The sequence below is a fragment of the Grus americana genome, chromosome 11 (genome assembly GCF_028858705.1).
Source record: "Grus americana isolate bGruAme1 chromosome 11, bGruAme1.mat, whole genome shotgun sequence".
Taxonomy (NCBI): domain Eukaryota; kingdom Metazoa; phylum Chordata; class Aves; order Gruiformes; family Gruidae; genus Grus; species Grus americana.
In genome coordinates, this window is record NC_072862.1 from 2,218,365 (window position 1) to 2,239,099 (window position 20,735).

General features: G+C 45.6%; 1 protein-coding gene across 9 annotated transcripts in view; it reads right to left on the minus strand.

The window, feature by feature from the left end:
* ITPR1 (inositol 1,4,5-trisphosphate receptor type 1) overlaps positions 1-20,735 on the minus strand; it is a 185,368-nt gene that overhangs the window by 61,297 nt on the left and 103,336 nt on the right. For 5 of the 9 annotated variants that reach the window (XM_054837654.1, XM_054837656.1, XM_054837652.1 and 2 more), the window contains 5 exons: positions 18,699-18,725; positions 8,440-8,475; positions 6,806-6,856; positions 3,241-3,373; positions 1,759-1,949 (listed from right to left, as the gene is read on the minus strand). In XM_054837654.1, coding sequence (XP_054693629.1) covers positions 1,759-1,949; positions 3,241-3,373; positions 6,806-6,856; positions 8,440-8,475; positions 18,699-18,725 — 438 coding nt within the window. The remainder of the gene's footprint in view (positions 1-1,758; positions 1,950-3,240; positions 3,374-6,805; positions 6,857-8,439; positions 8,476-18,698; positions 18,726-20,735) is intronic. The other 4 variants (XM_054837657.1, XM_054837655.1, XM_054837660.1 and 1 more) reach the window with 2 other exon arrangements.

The window sequence follows — 20,735 nt, forward strand, 5'->3', positions numbered from 1 at the left end:
TGGTGCAGAATTTGTTTTTCCTCCCAGCATGACAGCGTGAGGTTACCTGAGGCTCCCTGAGAGCTAGGAAGATGAAAGCTCGGCTTCCTTTACATTGGAGAAGAGCAGGAAATTTAAAGGAGTGACTCTCCCCAAGGAATGTTAATCCTGTCATTGCAGTTTAAGGTGACATGGGAGTTTAAATGCTCAATTCCTGCTTTGTCTTTTGCAAAGAAGCTTTTCCCCATATACACAGGGGAAAAAAGAGGGTACAGATTACAGAGACAGAGTGAAGGAGCCCAAAGAGTTCCCTCTCCTCTCAAGGGAAGCCTGCATGAACACAAGAGGTGTTGCTGTAGAGATCCAGCGCACGATTTAACCGTAGCGATCAATTATAACTACTCAGGATTCAGCCCCACGTTACACTTGATCAAATCTCACCATGTACTGCTGCCCAGAGAATACAGCTGTTCTTTTGCACATCTCTGGTCAGGTTTGAGCCAGACATTTCCATGGGATCAAATCTGTTTTCCCTGGCAGGCAGGTTTTCCATCGGATCAACCCGTAATTCGCTCACCCCACAGCTGCACGAGCCGTACGAAGAGGGGACAGAGCTGACCACAGCAGGACAGGCTGTGGTGGCAACAGCCCACAGTGAGGTTAGATGAAGTACATCGTGGAGCGCTACCCTCGGTCTGGTCACACATTTCTCCCAGAAGTTGCCGTGGAGGTGTAGTTACGAATAACGTCGTAAGCGTGGTGGCCGTTCGCAATACCAGAGACAGACTGCGTCTTCCGCCGGTTTGGTTTTCAGGGCAGAAACAAACCAAGGCCTGGGGAGTGGTTATACTGCCCTGGGAACAGCGGGCCACGTGTGAGGTTTTTTTAGTTCTCTTTGCCCAAGCTCTTCTGAACATGTTAGTGCTTTATCTTTAAATACCTAAATAAATGTTCCTAACTAGGATGCAGCACAAACGACATCAAATTATAAGCCTAAACCTGTATCAAACATTTGGATGTATCACTTCTGAGCGAAAGGAACAATTTGCAAAGTTGACCTTAAACAAATCACCAACTGTTTTGTTCAGACATGTGAAACGTGTTGCAGCGGGGTAGGAAAGGGGTAACGCTCTCTGGAATAGCTGCGCATAAAGCCTGTTGTCCAAGACAGAAGCAATCTATTTGCAAACAGAACACGTGCAAAGTCAAAAGAATAAGATATTACGTGTTCAGTAATCTTTGTAGGCATGCTTTGCTGTAATAAGGTTTTACTTTGTTTGGGGGAATACCGTACAAGCTAGTTGGTGTATGTTCATTAAAATCCATACCAGGCGCAATTCTCATTTAGGGGAACCAAATCCTTATTTAAAACACAGAAACGAAGGACAGCAAGATTACAGGAGAATGGTGGTGGTCTGGAGTTTACCGTTATTTTAAATTCCAGTCTGAAATCTAACAGGTAGTTGTAAAAGTCTCTGAGCATGTGGCAGCTGCTTAAACTTACTCATAGAAGTAGCCACATTACGCTACAAAGCTGTTTTGTTATACATTCCTCTATATCGCCCTGGGAAATGCCTCAATTACCCAGTACCCATGCAAACATTTAATAAGTTAACTTTTGCATGGTAGACACTGATATTTTTCTTAATTACAGGTCAAAGATCATTTACTCATTTCCCCTCCCATCTCCTTAACCTCCTCAAGTTTCCTGGATTTCATAAAAACATTTCCCTTCCCAGCATGTTTTAGTTACAAGCTTGAAGTTTTCCATTTCCCTACCTGTATCGTAGTGTTCCCCCCTTCCAGAAGGGCGATGGCTAGCAGGATGCTCTCATGGAAGACTCTGTCACTGGTGGCATTCATGATGAGATCTATGACCAGGTTGGATGCACCTTCTTTATCCAGATGACACTGGACATCTGCCAAACTCATCTCACCTCGGCTCATTGAACTCGATCCGGAGCTTCCTCCTATAAAGGTGATCATGAGAAACAGGCTGAGATTCAAACCCCGCCACCCTACGGTGACGGCACCTCTCTTCTGGTTTAAATTATTAACCTCTCCTGAACAATGCGCATACATTTATTAACAGTGATGAACTCAGCTCCTAGCATTTCTGCAGGGAAGAGTTTGTAACCTAAATAAAGCACATCTGGGGCACGTTGTAAGATGGGTGCTTAACGCTGCTTTATGGAGGTGGTGTCCTGGGGGGACAGCCTGGGCTGGCAATGGGCAATGGTTACTGCCACCGCTCTCCTCGTTAGCAGCGGAAGAGGGAAAGGAGGCTGGTGTGTTGGAAGAGGATTCTGGAAACAGCGTGGATTCAGGGATACAAAGAGAGGAAGAGGCTCCGCAGGACCAGGAGGGGATGGAGAAAAGGCGAGAAATTCCAGAGGACGGCAAAGCCAATGCTCTAGAACGTGGAAGAGTATGGCAGTAGGCAGCACAACACAAGGACAAATGAACTATGTGTCAACTTCAGAAAATAGGGGGAAACAGGTCTTTTGGGTTTTGGGTTTTTTTGTTTCTGATCAGGCCTGCTTTCAGCAGGACTACCCACTGTCTTTAATTTGAAGAGGCAAAACCCACTGAACTGTGTTTTGACAAAACGTGCTTGACATTACTGACTTTGTTAGCAATGGTCTCAAATTCAATAAACTGCACTTTATAACTGACTTCAAAACAAATTTTTCCTCATCCTACCCCACAATCTCTCTGTAATACAACGAAACGTTTTTCTTTCAGATGGAGTTAATAATCTGACATCCTTATGTTTCCCAAATATTATTGCAAAAATATAAATTGATCAGGTTTTCTAAGTACATTCATGCAAAGCAAAGTCACAAAATTCAAGCCAACCCAAGACAGTGTCTGGAAAGTATAAAAAGCTCTGCCTGCTTAATTTTAAAGTACTTTCTCAACTGCAGTCAGGAGAAGAACACTGCTCTCATCTGCACGAGGAAAAAGCAGCTGACACGATTACAGACAGGAGAGCGATGCTCCGCTCAGCCTGAAGTGGAATCCCTCAAGGAGAGTTAAAACACATTGGACTTTCCAAAACCAGTAGTGACATGCGAGCAGGACTTCTTCCCCATCCGTGTAGATAGTTTCTTCTTTCTTGGGGGATTTCATAGAACAGTAGGGGAAAAGTCCAAAAGGGGGGAAAAACCCCGTTTCACCTGATTTGTCAGGCAGACACAGACCCACAGCACCTGGCAGGGCAGAGCACACGAACCACTGATGAGCAGGAGCACGTCCTACCTCCTGCCCCGGCTTTGCTGGCGCCTCCGGCAGACAAGGGGCCGTTGCTGAAGGTGGTGAGGCTCTCGCGCCGTCCCGCCGGTCTCACATTGCCATAGTAACGGTTGACCAAAACTTGCCTGAGTGCCTCACCCTTGAGTCAAAGAGGATAATGAAATCATGATGTGAGCTTAGTGAATAAACAAACTACTAATATTCAGTAGCAAGGGAGTGCTGTTACCATTAGCCTACTTGTAGTGAGGGAGGGGGAACCAAAATCCTGGAGATTTGGAAAAATTCACTGAGCATCTCCCAATGTGCTTGGGCAGGCTGGGCACTGGGAGGGGCGTCTCATGGGACTGACATGAAATTATGGGTTCCCAGCACCAGAAACAGCTACAGTTTGGTTTCTGTGTAAAGCTTTCTAGACAGATTTTATTCTCAGAGAGGGTTTTGGGTTTTTTTAATTAAGATCTATTGTCTCAGTCTAAAATGTAAAAAAGTTGCATCTGTACAGCACCAACACAAAATGAAGAGGAGGATTAGAGGAAGAGTAATATCAGAAATGGTTTTGTGAGGAAGCAATCCCATCTTCTCAAACCTATCCTGTTTTGCTATTTCACCCCTGTTACAGGGACGCACTCTTTTCTCCCCTCCATCAGCAGCTGATGCGATCTAACGCTGCCAGCCGCCAAGCGGAAACCCGAGCGATCCCCGCTGCATCCCAGCTCTTTGTTCCCCGCGTCCCTGCTGGCAGCTGCCTGAGCCGCCCGGTCACGCCAGCAGTCAGCATCCGAGCACATGAGCTCACGGACACCGCGGGGCACCGGTCCTCAGATAACCCCGACGTCCCGTCAAGCACCCGGCACGTCCCCGCAGAGCACGCGCCGCTGCCGTCAGCGGAGGAGACGAAAACACCTCCCAGGCTGAACGTTCACCTGCAGACCCTGCACCACTCGCACTCCTCAAGCCTTTACAGGAATCCCCAGTAAATCAGAAGCCGTACAAAAGCCGGCAGTACTGCCAGCAACGGGCAGGTACACAAACACCGCGGCTGGATTAACAGATTTTTATAAGGTCTTTGTCCAAAAAGGAAAACTGGTGATTGTTTTAACTGGGAGCTACTGCTCTGCTAATGGCAGCGTGCTGTGGTTACAGCAGTATCACCCCGAGACAGGAAGGGGGTTTTCTGGGGATTCAAAAAAAAATTGATCCAGCCAAGAGTAATTTCTCACTGGAAATCCATTAGGATGAACTAAAGTATCTTGATCTCCATTCACAAAACAAGTGCTTGACACTGATTTTCAGTTGTGTTTCAAATCAGTTGTCTGACTGTAGATTCAAAATGTCATTAACTACAAGGTTTAATATTAGCTGTCACGCAAGTGAAGCCTTGCTTTTTAAACTTTCACAAGAGGCCTTTAACACACAAATAAGTGAATGGAACAATGCAAACGTGCATCAATTGGCTCATACAAAACTCCGGCACTGCCGCCAGCCACACTGCTTTTGATACAACGCTGGCACTCACAGAAGGTACCTTAGAGAAATCCTTACATCCCAGCACACTGGAAAGATAAAAACCTGTCTGGAATTTAACAGACCTTTACCAAATTTCAGATGCCACTGTCCAAACGGGGAAGCTCAACACCTGCCTGCAGCTGGTCCCCGCAAGGCTGGTGCTAATGCCAGGGCTCCCGCCACCGCCTGCTGCTTCTCCCTACCGTTGAGCAGGTTAAAAACTGTTCCCATAGGTTATTAGTGTGCAAGCTGCAGCACAGGAGCTGCATTTTATGGAATCAGATGGGGATGGGGGAGGCGGCAGGGAGACAAGATGTAAAATAAACATGAAGAGAGCTTTCCAACCAGCTGCTTCCAAAAGTCCTCAAAAAAAAAAAAAAAAAAAAAGAAAAAAGGCAAGTTACTTGGGAAGCAACAGTAGAAGACGAGCACTTTTCCAAGGGGCATACGCTTCCTATCACCGCTTGGGCCAAATAGCGAACGTGTAGAGAGGCAAGAGACTCAGTTCAAAAGCTCAAGCAAGTTCTTATCCCAAAGGAGCTGCTTTGACTGACAGCAACATGAGAGTGTTTAGTACAGGAGGTGGTGCTTTAACCATCCTTCTGCTCTCAGTCTGGCAGGTAAGAAAGTCTACATGACAGAACAAGGCCAAGGCAGACAAAAAACCCCTTAACTACATCTTCCTTCTACATGTGTACTGATTAGAAAGGCAACTTCATACCCATAGAAGCCCTATGCCAAAAATCAAGTTACAATGGAGTTCTCACATCACCTTTTCCCTCTTCTGTTTAACTGGCAGTCGTCGTATGAACTGGCATTTAAACCCAGCAATTTTCACTATTTTCTACAAAGATAACACCACACATCCAACCACAAGGACTGCTGTTCAGTAAACACCACCTCCTCCTGAATCCAGATGGGTAACAAGCTCCCAGGGTTCTCCCTACCCTTTCTTTCTGGTCCACTGCGGAGCAGAAGACAACTTCTGGGGTGAGTGGAGAAACCTCACTGGGAGCTCCAGCTCCGAGGACAAACCTGCAGCACCTCCACTGTCTACATGAGTGTAGCCAAAACAGGACAAGTAACCAGAACGTACAAGCGGGAACACGTATTGAGCATTTGTTGTTTCTAGTTGATGATTTCGGAGCTTTGGCAATCTGCGTTCAGTAGCATTTTAAATTCTAACTGGGAAGAAAAACTTTGTTTCCTACAAAATTATTCAAACCCACTGTGTTAGCTAACAAGTATATGAGTATGTGATCAAAGTAGAGGGGAGAAAAAATAAGTGGTATTTAAGAAATGTTATAATTAATTCAGCTGCAATGCTTGGCTCCAGAACAGTTCTTTAACCATCATGTTACTGTTGTACACCACTTTGATGCGTACAGTATGCAAACAAATATCAGATGTTTGGCGGCAATAAGAAAAATCAAATATGCTACCTAGAAAAACCCCCAACAGCATTCAGTTTCATCTGCATTCACCATCAAGGTAAACTAACAGCAAGTAGGACACGAACATTCCTGTACGTGTATCAGTAAAGCAGATGCAATACGCAACTCAATCTAAGTGATATCAAAAACCTGTTACAATCTTAAATATTATTAAAGATTCTCTGTTTTACGAGTGAAGCAGTTCTAAATTGCTGCTATTTTGTTCCCAGCTACAAGAGCAGAATAAATCAAGAAACGCAGTAACGACGTTGATTTTGCGGCTTGGCTGTTTACGAAGGGGGAGACGTGGCCAAAGCAGGCAAACTCCACAGCACTGATTATTCTCGCTCCGTAATTGTGTGATCATCACCAAAGGGGAATGCTTTGGCAGAGTGAACAGATAGACCAGGATCTGAGGTTTAATTCAGAGCAGCCAAGCACTTGCTCCTTCCACTGAATACAGGAGAAGGTGCTCCAGCACCCCGTTTGTAAGCATGGCTGATCGTTTTAGGTATTCCAAGAGACGGACAGCAAGCAGTTAACCACAGAAGTTTCTTACATGACTTATGCTTCACTGTTTAAAAGGAAAAGGTAGAGGATTAGTTCTGAACGTGCTCGACTGCTGTACATACCCTTCTATGATCCTCCAGTTGCCTCTGTGGTAGACTTTGATCAAGCTCCTGCTGTGCGTGCAGAAATTTCGTTTTAAAGCAGAACAACACTAGAGAGACACTAAATCTTTGCACTCATGGAAAATACTAAGGGAAGTCACAGCTGAAAGCAAGGGGGGAGATGAGGAAGATCGACTGACAAGTTATCTAAGCAGAGCATCTGCCCTCAATTAGCTCTGGCAGTACTTAACCAGTCTGCTCAGCCACCCTCCAGCAGACCACCACGGCATGCACGTATGCCAACACATTCTCATGGATTTAAAGAAAAGTCTGTCTAATTTTACAGTTACCGGTAACAGACAGAAGTTTTTAAGAGCTCAAACCGTGCATGCCCATGCATACATATACACAGATACACACACACACACACAAACACCCCGTTCCCGCTATACGCACACTTCTGGAGGAAGTGTAGGTACTTCAACATATCTGACCGTGGTCAATGAAGCTCTTTTGAGACTGCGGAGGGCCTCTGACAAAACCCGTGGGATTTCTGTTCCAACGCCACGGACTTCAGGGAGGTCTCACTGAACCAAGTCCCTTGGCACGTGCATGTTTCCAAATCAAATCTCTCTCATTTTAATTTTCAGGAATGGAACATCCACTTTGTAAACATGACGTATGTCGAGGTTTTGCTGCTTTAAAGCATTCCGAAAATGTGTAGGAACAACCATTCTACACAGGGACCCATCTTAAACCAGGAGCCATCTCCCAAGCATCTCAAAGTCATTCTATGACCACTCAGAGTTCTGGTTTACATTCAAGCACTATTCCACAAAAATTACAAATACAAAGGTCTAAACCACGACAAACATTTTTTTCTTCATTATTTCAAACCATATTTATAATTTATATAGCTCAAAGAATCAACACTGTCCTAGATCTAGACTTTCATGTTGCTTCACTTGGATTTGCACTGATACAGCATCCAGTTGTACAATCTACCAATGTCATCTCTGGATGTCCCATTAATTTCAAAAGAATTTGAGATTTCATGAATTCTTATGTCTTCATTTTGGCAAATAATCTGTTTTACGCAGACTGATACTGGAGTATCTCAAAGGAAACGTGCCTACATATCCAATTCACTCTAGCGCTAGTAACCTCGAAGATGTGAAGTGACCATTAGCTGTTTCACTGTGGCATTTGAAATGGGACACCCAGCTGCTCTGGGATTACGAAGCTTCCACTAACAACTTTGGACACCTCCCTTTCCTTATCAAAGTTTTTAAATATGTGAGATAAAGGGAAAACCAAATTCTGTATTGGGAGCCAGAGAAACATCTCGCTTTGCTAATGCAGGGCGATTTGAGGAGACTTTTCACAGTGCCTTCCTTAAAAGCATAAGGGAAATGGTTGAAAGGAACAAAGATTTGGGACTGGGTTACAAGTGGGTTTTTTCTATTTTCAGACTATCATGTTGATGCTGTATTGGATTAAACTGCTTCAATAAATCTACTTATTTTTCACTAACATCACGCAGGAACACACATTTCACAGGTTTGTTTGGGTTTTTTTACCAACAAGACACTCCACCAGGACTACTTCAAAACACCGATATTTGCCTGTTGTACAAATATAGGTGAGTGACACACCTCTACAGAGCTTTCCGTTTCTGGAGGTTGCGGCAGCTAGTTGAAAGTAAAATGCAGAAAAATTAGTCATTCTTCAAGAATCTTTCATCCCAACAGAAATCTAGTGGTCAACACTTCGGGGAAGGGAGCTAGCAAAGCCCTTGACTTCATCACAAATGAATTCTAGCCATAATTACGGTTTACACCCCCCCAATCCCCCCCACCCCCGAAAGGGCTACATTTTGAACATTTAGCAGGGACCCTTTGAACATCCCAAACTGCTTTGCATGAGCACAGAAGCACAAGCAGAAAGCTTTCGCTGCAGGCAGAGGCACTTTTGGGCAGCCTGCTTGGACCACGCACCCGGGACCTGCGACTCGCAGAGGGTGAAGGCAGTGCACCCATCCCCACCGAGGAGGGGGAAGCCAGGGCTGCCATGTCACAGAAAGGCAGCAGCCTTACAATAGTAGTTTAAAAAAAAAAAAGCTTTCAGTGGATTCTCATCTATAAACATACTTTTCCTGAGATAAAAGATGTGTGATACAGTACCAAACACGAGCAATGAAATAAGAGGCTCAACGGTGACAGCTTTTCAAATTTAAAATGCTGATCATCGCATTGAAACAAATGAAGATGAGCAACTTTTATCTAGTAGAGCTTAGACATACAACAGAGACCTAAACATTCAAATGAAACTGCCTACTTAATCGTGGCTAAATTGATTTAACTTCTCAGGAACAGACACTAAGGAATAAGACAAGGACGATACAGTAATACCAAATTAAGTCAGCCACTCATTGGCCGTGTCTGCCTAGAGGGCACACGAACTAGACAGACAAATCAAGCATCGGCTGGGAGAGCGACCGTGGTACTTTAACCCGCTATCTGCTGCAGCCTAGGAGATGCACAGCAAAGGCAGAGGAAGGCCACGAGATCCAGAAGGCTAAATATGGAGAGACTCCGCTTCCCAGGAAGGAGCCAGAGGAGCGAGCGCTTCCCCCGCAGCGTTCCGTGGGCAGGGGCTCCTTGGCCAGGAAGAACCGTTCTCCGTTCTTCTCCTAATGGACTTTCCTCCTGGCTAATTCACACGGCCTTTGGTACACCGTTTCCTTGCATTGTCACCACTCTTGGAAACTTCACAAGCATGCAAACCATTTCTCTCTTGGCCAAATTGAAGCAGGGAGTATTTAAGCCAGAGGACCAAAAGTTAACAGGAAGAACCTCATTTATGCAGAGGAACACACAGTTCCTGCACAGCCCGCTTTGAACACCCTTGCTGCTTGTAGGCTGGACGCTGGAAAGGCCGTATCAAGTCATTAGGGAGTCTGGGCACATTGTTCTGATTGCAGACACCGTCTGCACAACTTGCTTCAGAGCACAGCAAAAAAATGTCTCCTTTCGTAAGTAGTCAACAGCAGCAAGGAAATTGTGCATATTCCCCCGTAAGGGAAGTTAGGTGCCTCCCTTCCAGGGAAGGGGAGACTGAAGCTGGCAGGTCAAGTGGACATGACTCCCACAAGATAACGTCCTGGACTCTGGATTCCAAATGAAAGCTTCCTTATTCCTGGCCTTATAAATGACCCCATTTTAATCCAACATCTATGTACATTTTGGTGCTGAAAACCAGCACAGATGAAGAATCAGCATGAAATTAGTTTGATCTTTCCAACTTAATTGGAGAAAGAAAAAGTACATATTCTAGCTAGCAAATTCCTGTGCCTTCCCACTGTAGCGTGTATAAATAGATCAGCATGTCAGAACCAGCCCCACAAACTCGTCTGCAAGCAAAAGCTACTGCCCTTGGCAGAGCTCGGACAGATCATCCCAAATAAGCACGGCCTTCAGCTGTATTTCAGTAAGAATATAAACTCCAAATACCGATACTGTTATTCTTTGAGTCAAAATGGGTTAAAATAGCAAAGAATTATTGAGCTATAGTTACTGTACTACGCTTTGCACTAACCTGTGTGCTGCGACAGCAAAGTACCAGCCTGTGCTTTACCAGGAGGACTGAACAGGGTGGGAGAGCAGACTGAAGCAGTCCCGTTGCTGGATTTCTCGTGCCTCCCTATACCTCAGCTCTCCACCTAGAACAAGGGTCATGGTTTGGGGGCAGGGGCACGTTTGTGGAATACTGAGACACTTCGCTAACAGCGGCCAGGTGAGTGTCACGGACACAGTGGCCAGCTTTTAAACCGGAACACAGCAGGTGGCAGGGTCCGAGTACAGCATCTTTACTTTTTGCGAGAAGTAGCAAAAGTTCCTTTCAACTTGCTGTGCAAAACCCCCTCTTCCTTTGAAGTTTCCATTCCCGCAAGGCTGGCAAAAAACCCACTCATCATTAGCCATAACAGGAGAATTATAATTTCTTTGACCCGTTGGTGACCGTAATGCTTCTAGCATCCATTTCCCCAACACGGAGTACGTGTGTTTCCCAGAATGGTCTTTGTCTGACTCAACAGTGGATGTATCCACCTCAAAAACCACCAAAGCAAGTGACAACTCAAGTGTGAGCTCATTACATCTCAACTTACGAGATATGGGAGAGGTTTCAGTCCTTTTCCTTTATGGTTTTGAGGAAAGTATGAAAGTTTTATTTTCATTTGCTTTCAAAATAACAATAGAGATGAAAGTTGTCTAATCCTGTCTGTCACAGAAAACTCAAACAACTAGCACTGTGGATAAAAAACTGGAAATGGTTTGAGGAAATGCAGAAAGATTTTCATTCAGGCTTAAAGCATCAGGATTGCTTTTCTCAACATTCTTTTTTAAATTCAACTATGTAGTAAACATCCATAATACTGAGCGCTGAAAAGGCCTGAAATGCACTTAAAAGGCAGGTGGAGATTCCCATTCACATAGACTGGGTCTGCTCCGGATAGCGGCTTCAGCAAAACAGGATGGAAAACACCTCATACTGAAATGTTACAAACGGGTGGGAAATCATCTTATCAGAAAAGCCCGCGGGTCTGTGTGAGCACACACACGTGAACACTGTCAAAAACCTGATCCACTTCCCTTCAACCTCACCAAACTTTGGAATTTTGACAAAATAATGGACAAACCAGCACACTTACAAGCACAAACCTCCTCCACTCCAGGCCATCTCCGAGTTCAAAGGACTGAGTGCTGACAAACCTCAGGCTCCTTAACTTCCACAGGCTGATGCCATTTTCCTTTAGGTTGTTTTCCAATCAGTATCTAAATCGGATGCAAAGGAGACTAGCTGGTGCGAGGCAATAGTAAACTGACATCTCTCCTGGGAGGTCCTTGAGATCAGCACCGAGCGTTCTGAAGAACCTCGGTCCAACTGAATTGGTTTGGCTCAGCAGGGAAGCGATGGCGAGCAATGAGGTGCCCTGCGCTGCGCAGGAAGTCGGGTTAAATTACTGAGCAGTCCCTTCTGGCCCTGAAATCTGTGAATTCAGGAACCAACCCAACTCCATGCATATGGCATCTAATTATCGGGGTGGTGGGGGGAAGGATCTGGCATAGAGGAGGAAATAAAAAGGGGAAAAACACAACTACCGAGTCAGTCAGCCAAAGGTCACATTAAGCTTTTGACAGCTTGGTTGTATATCCAGATGCAAAGAACTACAGTCTCAGCTATACATTATTCTGAAACCATTGCCTCTGCCTCGGCTCTTGCATTACCGTCTCCCGTATGTGTCAGCTGGAGTTCCAGTGGGACTGGCTGCGTAGACACAGTCCTGGAAGTCCCTTTCCACTTTTCCTTCCCTTTCCTGGATTTCTCCCCTTTTCTCTGTGAAATGCATTCAGTATGGCTCTTACTTGAAAGACACACACCAAAAAGCACCACCTAGTCTAATTTATGACAGACTAGGGCACAAATTACATTGCTGTCCTTCATAACTCTTCAATAAAACCAGAAAGCTCCACGTAGGTTACCTGCTCGCCAAGTCTCCTTCGGAAGGCCAATACTGTTACCTTGCAGAACCAAGAAAAGATTTGGATAGGAAATTTCTAGCCTCTGCAGATGATACGTAGGTGTTTGTCAAAAACACGTTCGACTCGCTATGGATAAGTTTCAGGGCAGAGGGGAATAATTGGGAATCAAGAGCTCGGAATTGCTTTGACAAACTTCCCACGTTACAGTTTACCATTGTGACAGACCTGCATCGAAGTTGCCGAGCAGCGTATTTTTAGTGATGGGGGATCTCACACCTCTATAAATTAGGAGGCAGCGGGAGATGCGGAGCAGCACTTTGTCCTGGCACGGGCTCCTGAGCCGTGCAGCTCTCCCAGCCCTCGCAGAAGACATGCAGGATTTATGGGGGGCAGAGGCAGCCCCCCGGCTCCCACCGGCACGTGATGGAGCAGCGACCACACGCTTACGCCCCCTCGCCTCGCCGCTGAGGCACACACTCAAATCAGGGACATGGCTAAAATCCCCCCCGTCCCCTTATCTCAGTGAATTTGCGGAGACTTTGTGCGCTGCCGGATGATGAGGTGGGAAATCGGTGTAAGGGCTGTCAGTGCCTGCGCTGAAAGGTCACCGAGATCTGCCTACAGGAATGCCTTCTCTCATTTTCCAGAGTTTTCAGTTGAGAAAGCGTGTTTTACTTGGGCTGGGGCTTTCCTGGAGTTAGAGACCTCGGTCTCTGATAAGCCACTGACCTTCAGTGGGAGGGCAGTCGCTTGCTTGTCTTTAAACCCTCGATCTTGCAGGTCTTTTACAGTAACAATGTAGAAGAAGCTACCTTCACTACACGTTTTACATTAGCAGTTTTAATTAACTAGTAAGATGGTATAACGACTTTTTGTTTTTGTTACAACTAACTAAGAAATGTTCCAGTCTCCTTTTCCAAAGAGCTCACCAATTCCAGTTTGTGCAACAAAAATGGTCCAAAGATTGCAGGATTTCTGAAGGAAAAAAAAATATAAGACAGCCCACAAAAATTTATGAGAGCCTGCATTTCCTCTGCTTGAGACATAACAAGTGAAGCACTGTCTAAGTGCAAAATACACAAGAGAAATGGCTGTGGAATAAGCTCTCTCTACGAGGAAAATAATTTGCAAGCGCATCTCTCCAGCACTTAAGAGGTTAATGAATTTTCCAATTCCAATCAGAAGATGCATAAAATAGCACATAGTTTGCACCTTACTCAGCCGTCATAGTTTTAGTTGATCATTGATAAAGAGCACTGAAAAGGTTACTTCAGTCAGCCCCTTTGAACCAGGATTTTCAGTTCCTTTTTCACCTACTTGAAACCTCAAGACCAAAGTGAAGATGTGAAAAAAAAAAAAAAAAAAAACCAAAACCCAACCCAAAACTATATTGAGTGGGTCTCGCAGGTGTATTTTGCTGGATACGGTTTTATCAGCTGCATAAGGAAGTGTCATCACTGAATAAAAATAGAAAAACCCCAGTAACAAAAAGAAACTGGGCTTTTACTTAATTCAGTTTTTTAACTTCAAATCTTAAAAAGGACTAAACGATTACAAGGGAAACTCAGTGTGCTTATGGAGTTTTGCTGGATTTGGTCATTTTGGCATTTGCTGGCCCCTGCCCAGCTCCCCACCAGCCCTGCGGGGTGTGGGGGGGAGCAGCAGCTCCCCTATTCACCCTGAAAAATAAAATCCAGACCCAGCAGCGTGTGACCTGCATGGTCGCGGGAAGCGGCAGCAGCCCCACGGCAGCTACCGGCATAGGCTCGGGGCCGGCGCGGCCCGCGGTGACTGTAAACATCTCCATCGCGTTTATTGGCAATTACCGCTGAAGGTCACACATCAGCAGCGGGTCTAAATTCCAGGAAAAAAAGCTGTTCTTATGTAACTGCTGCCTGAATGTTGGCAGGTGCCCAGTGGAGCAGCTCACTGCAATGTGGCTTGGAGGGGGGGGGGGGGGCGGGAAGAAAAAAAAGTAGGACATCTCCCAGCCGCATTCAGCATCCTGAGCATGCCACCTGCAGGTCAGCACTAACACTTCTCTCCTTTTTCGTCCATAAAATATTAATGTGTTTCTCTAGGACGTATGCGTTTTAGTGTCCAAGACTCGCACTGCAGGTGGAAACTGGGCCACGCTGTCCCCAAACGCCTATCTGGACCCAGGAGAACGGACGGGAACGTCGCCTTGCAAACAGGAATGCCTTGGCGGGGAGGGAGCTGCGCTGCCCGAGCTGTCCTGGACCACAAGGAACCCACGGTGGAGCTCACCATCTCAGCTTCAGTTGTGAAACACCGCAAAATCTGCATTTGTATCACGCCTGGACTTTTTAGTGGGTTGGGGATTAAAAGTAAATTAAGCTGTTGTGTCTAATTACAACTGGAGTTTAGTTATCACTGTTGTGTGAAGATTCACACTTGATGGCACTTGAGGCAAATTTAGTTTGGTCCTGAGCCTCTTCTGAGAGGCCAGCACAGTCAACAGCTCCATCAAGAACAGGATTTCAGCAGTTCCAGCCCAGCAAGGAGCCGATCAAGAGATCCTCAGCCCCAAGGGCTTTTACAGACAACGTGCTGGTGCCCTGCCTTGGGAGTTTCTACTTTCCTTATTACTTGAGAAACCTGCCCAGAGCCAACGTGACCACCCACCCCATTTAGCTCTCCAGCTCGAGTCAGACCCTTCAGCTCCTGACGCTGGCCCGAAGCTCCGGGAGAGCCCGTGGAGCTGCAGGAGCAGTCGTCCTGCTGCAAACCAAAAGGACGAGCTCTGAGCAGACAGCTCCCCGAGGTGAGGACAAAACCCAGCACAACCATGTTGCAAGTAAGGTGCAAAGTGGTTTACAGTTTCCGAGGGTTTTGGTTTGCTATCAAAACAAATTGTGCTTTTCATCCATCTTTCAAGATACCTTTTCTGCTCTTTAATACCGGTCCTGTCCCTAAGATCTGTCCCAAAGGTCTATGCACTTTTACAAGTTCACAGGAACCTGAATGTTCTGGAAATACTACAAAACAACTTTCATTCTTAGTGTATCCTTATTTCTGTCCCCAGAAGGAAAAACTTTTACACAAATCCTGCCACAACAGCGGATGCTGCACAGTTAAAAAAAAAAACCCACCACCTACAAGGGCTTAAAGATGCTATCACCATATTTCTGCCAGACCAGATCGTGGTCCTCAGACTACAGTAATAGAAAACAAACACCACACGACACCACTTCTCCTTGGAGAACTACAGTTCCTTCCTGTCCCTCATTTCCAACAAAAAGGGAACTCCAATAAACCCCTCGATAGCAAGCACGTGAACTAGGCCAACAGCATGAAGCCGTGCTACCCCTCCGCTCCGTTTCCACGACATTTTCCAGCACCACAAACGCTCCAGCAGCGCCCGGGGCCCCGCCGGGCATTGGCAGGGCTGACCTGACCCTGCGCTCGGGTCGCGGCGTTCAGCATCCTTCCTGTTCTGCGGGGGATTTCCTACCATCAAGGTGAATTCCAGCATTATTCACCCCAGTTACAAAGGGCACTCCCTCCCTTTCTTCATCGCAAAAATGTTAAGGGGGACTGGAACGCCGATTTTTTTATTGCGACTTTCAGAAACAAGCACGTGGACCTCCTGGCGTTTTATTATTTGGATTTTTAGTTTTATTATTTGGACCCACCACTCAGTGAAGTTATCTTGCAGTAAGCAACTAAGATATAGAAATCTACCTACGTATACAATCACGTAAATACCATGAAATCATGCCATAAGATGGTTGCTTTAATAAGAGTTTTACCCCAAGGGAATAAAAAGCATTTCAGCTGATCAGAAAAATTAAATTGTGCAGAATTCAACAAAAAGAGAGGTTAATAATTTTACTAATAATGGAGATTTCTGTATTCTTTGCCCTAAATGTTTCCAGTTTCCAGGGTTGACAAGGGGGAAGGAAACCCCAGGATTTCCGCTGAGACTTGTCAGAGGTGCGAGCCCTGTCCCCGTCCCTTGCCGTAACAGCCAGTGCTTGCTGCCGATGGTTATAAACACACCTGCTCCCTCCACACAGTTGCTCCGTCGAGGAGCAATGAAGTTCCTCCCGTGCAGCCTCCAGACCAAATGCTAAATTGCTCCACACACTCTGGCTGATTTATTGCAGGCAAAGATTGCAGCCAGAAACTGACGGGGAAGGAGTTTCGTATTATGACTTAATTTGCAATTAAACAATTCAAGTCTGTCTGAAGTTTCTCCAAGATAAAATTACAGATATATGCTATTCTGGGGAGCCGTAGCACCACACAGCCTAAGGGGTCCAGCACCTTAGCGTTAACGTGCTACGGGTTAATTTTTCAAAAACAGAGCACGCTGCTGGTGCGCACTCCCCAGGTAAGAGCGGAAAAAAATAACCTTGGTTTATAAAAAAGAAAGAGAAAATAATTACACTAGAGGTTAGACACGGCAGCACCTCTGTAACGAAGTAGTATGAACAGTTTGGTGTGAAGCGTGGAGACACGCAGGTCGGAGGTGACTCCCATGCCATCCATGGACTTCTGCCACACCAAACGCTGTCCTCCGCACCAAACCCAGACCCTCGCTCCCTGCGTACATCCTACCCATCAGCTGCCTTCTACACACGCCAACGGGACGGGCACGCTAACAGCAGAAAATTTCCACCGACAAACAGAAGGGTGAAGACTCCAAGCAGCTCTAGCTGAGGATTTTCTGACAAAGAGCTTTTTGTTGAAGCTGAAACTGGTGATGGGAAGGTATCTCGGACCCTGGCTGGACCTTCTGCTCCAGCCTGGAGAGGGGACCCCCACACACGTCGGGATGACGGCAACGGCACCGACCTGCGGCACGGCAGGGGCCTGAGCATCCCAACCAGAGGCTAGGTTAAAAACAAACCAAAGCAGCCACCATTCTGGTTTGTTCTCACAAGGAATTCTGCTCCTTCCCTCCCCTAAAAGCCCTGCTGAACAGAAGAGACCCTCCGACCCAACCCTGGGCGATGGGTACAGGTTCTGGTCTGCTTTTGTGACAAAGAGTCTGGAATTCAAATCCATTTCAACAGGAAAGGTCACCAACTAGTATTTGGTTCTCAGAATGAAGTTCACCCAGGTGAATTCAGCTGATTATCAAAATTCTACAGAAGCACTTTACGGTGTATTTCATTATCTACTCTACTGAATAAAGAGCAGTAACATTAAGTGTTTTAAGTGGTTGAATTTTGTTCCAAATAAAAGGTTGGCTTGGGAGAGAAGGCAGGAAACAAAGCACAGAGAGGAAAATATTTCTTTTTTTTCCTGGTATTTCAGTAAAATAAGGTGCCAGTCAATCACTTTCTCAGTATTATACATTTATGCAAAAAGAATCTCAAATTTAGCGCCCACACGTGGGGTTTTTTTGAGCTGGATGAGGAAGTTGCAGCAGCAGAGACAGCTCAGCTCCCTCCGCCACCCTGTGCGCCAGTGCCCGAACCAGACACACCGCTTTTACAAGTCCTTAGAAAGCTTAATTTCAGTTAAACTGAAAGTTCTCACTCAAATATGGCTTTTCCGCCCGTAAAACAGCTACATACAGCATAAACACAGCCCGGGGCTGTTGCACTGCCAACTGAAGGCACGTTTTTGATGGTAGGAAGCTTTTCGCACAGAAATACCTTCAGAAGTTAGTAATTTCCATAGGGTTACACCACACTGCTTTCACAACACATCCGAACGTTTTACGTGGCTTTTATACACCAAACCTGACTAAGAACCAACAGGAAGGACAGCGAGATGCTTTGATGAATTGCATGACTGTCACCTTTTTCGGTAAAGCCAGCAACAGAGTTTCTGCAGAAGGACCCAGCCCTCTGCGGTCCTGCCTGCACCCAGCTCGCTGTGCCCTGCGACGGGAGTCAGCAAGCGGACACGCCTCATTCAGGGGCTTCTCCAGCTGCATTTTGGCAAGTTCTTCCAACTTCTGCATGAACGCCATTAATTAAACCTCAGCATTTAGTTTTCCCAATAAAAAGAAAGAGCCTGTTCACCGATTTTGCGGTAGTCGCAGCCAGCTGCTAAATGCTGATGTTTTAATGGTGCTTGCTGCAATTGATGCTGCAAAGGCATTCAGATCTGGTCCTAAACTTCATGGCATCTCCTATGGCGCCAGACTGATTGCAGGCTGCCAGAAGTTATAACTGCATTTGGACTAATATTCCGAGTAATGACAGATGGAATTAGTTATGTTAACTATTCCCAGCGTAGACACACGGCAGACTGAAAACTCAACTAATTCACTGACACAGGCATACAAATTAGAAAGCTCAGTGCTGAAGAGACAACAGGACAGATCACAGGGCTACTCATAAAACAAACACCATAGAAACAACACTGTAGAAAATAAATAAAATTAAAACCTCAGCATTATCCAATTCAATGGTAATCTGCCGGAAAAGAAAGAAGGGGAAGAATTGAAAGCAAGCGTTAGTAAGATAAATTACAAATAAATATCATGTTAGGATCTTATAAATCATTTAACACTTTAATACTGCAATTTTACAGTCGGCATGAGTAACGTGTGCAAGCGCCGGGATACGGCAGGTCGGGGAACCGACGCTGCTGGAAGCGCTGCGGCAGGGAGCTTCAGAGGCAGGATGCGCCCTGGCTTTGTTCCTGTGCCAAGTGACAAACCACATGGGCTGGCTGACCGAGATCCAAGAACTTCACCCTTGGGCATAAGAGTCATCCCCAGCGTGAGCTGTAAGCAGCAGCAGGAGTGCAGAGGCTGGATTTCCAGGTTGGGAAGAGAAACGGAGTTTTAAAAAATTTAAGTCCTGCAGAAGTGAGGCTAATCATCTGGTAGGCACCCAGGAAGACGTCTATGAATGGCATGTTTCAGCAAAGTAAAAAACTTGGGTCTAGCCTACACTGTCAATGTAGTAAAGTTTTCTGCCTATTAAATATACCACAGTATGCTACCCATCACTGAGCGAACCTGAGTGCGTGCCAAGATGAGGAGTCTTTAGCAATATGTAAAACTTCGAGCCTTCCCACAAGCTTCTGTACATCTGTGTTCTCACCACGGGTTTTGCATGCTGCAGAGGAATCCCAGCTGTTTAATGAAGGCCTTCACTAATGGGAGAGGACAACACTGCATTCTCATTATGTTTCCCACCTATGAAAGGGACAAGCGCACGGGCCAGGAGGGTGCGGCATTTTATTATTTGTGCTGGGAGATTAAGCGTGAGAGGAGGAGTACAATCTCTTTATAAATCGGATTGTTCCAGCAAGCAGCACATGGTATTACAGCAAAATCAGACACGATGCCAAAACTTCCATGGCGCTCTGCTGCTGAACACTACTTTGAAGTGACTGCTGTCAGTTCTGTGAACATCTGACCCACTAGCAATATTGCTTGCGTCATCAGTATGCTGGTCACAAGATTAAGTTTATATATGTAGGGACTCTGGGATTTAGAATGGGTGCATAAGGGTTTTTCCCCCCCTCCCTTTTAAAACAAAAGGTATTGCCTCTTTAAGTGGTGACTAAATACAGTTATATGAGTCACAAGGGAGAATAAATACAGTTGCACTTCTCACAGCCAGACAGTAAAAGCTGTTCTACTACTACTAGCAGTCTATCTGTAAGCAATCAGCTGCTTTTTCATATTCGGAAATCCATTTCACAGGCAAGCATATTCTTATCTTGCATTATGTAACTGATCTACTGTTTCAGAAATTAATGGATTTTCTACACTTGGAAGATTTTTTAGAATCTTGCGGGGTTCTCCATGGTCTGAATGGTGCAGGTTACGTTAACTGCATCTTCTAGAAATACTGCTTCACCCGAGTTGGCCAAATAAAGTCCAGGGAACTCCTCTAAGTTAATTTCTAGTTAGAAGAATCTCCAAGCAGCATATTGCATTTAAAAGAAAACAAAAACTTTGAAGCTCTCATTTGGGTTTTGTTGGTGTATAGTATATATTGTATATATCATCCAGCTTTTTTATTACTTAAGGTGACCTTGGACAGTCTCTCTTTTAACAGGGGAATGTACACTGATGTGTTAACAAATTGTAACCCCATATCTATGACTACACTGAATCTTTCACATCCCCAGCTTTGGGCAAGAGGAGGTATCAGCACTCCACGCTTGCCAAGAGGATCATCTAGTGTAGGGGCAGACTAATGTCTACAGGCTACAACCAGTCCCCTTCCAGAATCAGACGGGATCGCAGATGTGTTAGTAAAGGGGCCTTGAGGAGAGGACAGACGGTCTCCACAGGGCTTCATCTTGTGCTGTTAGGACCCAGCACAACATACTGCCACTTCAGCAGAAAAGGACGATGTGTTCAAAGTGGAGCTGCTGCCCTTTCCTACCCTTCTCATCCCACATTTATACGCTTCTTTCTTGCGGTTGATTTGAGCGTTCTCCTAAAGTCAATGAGTTTATCA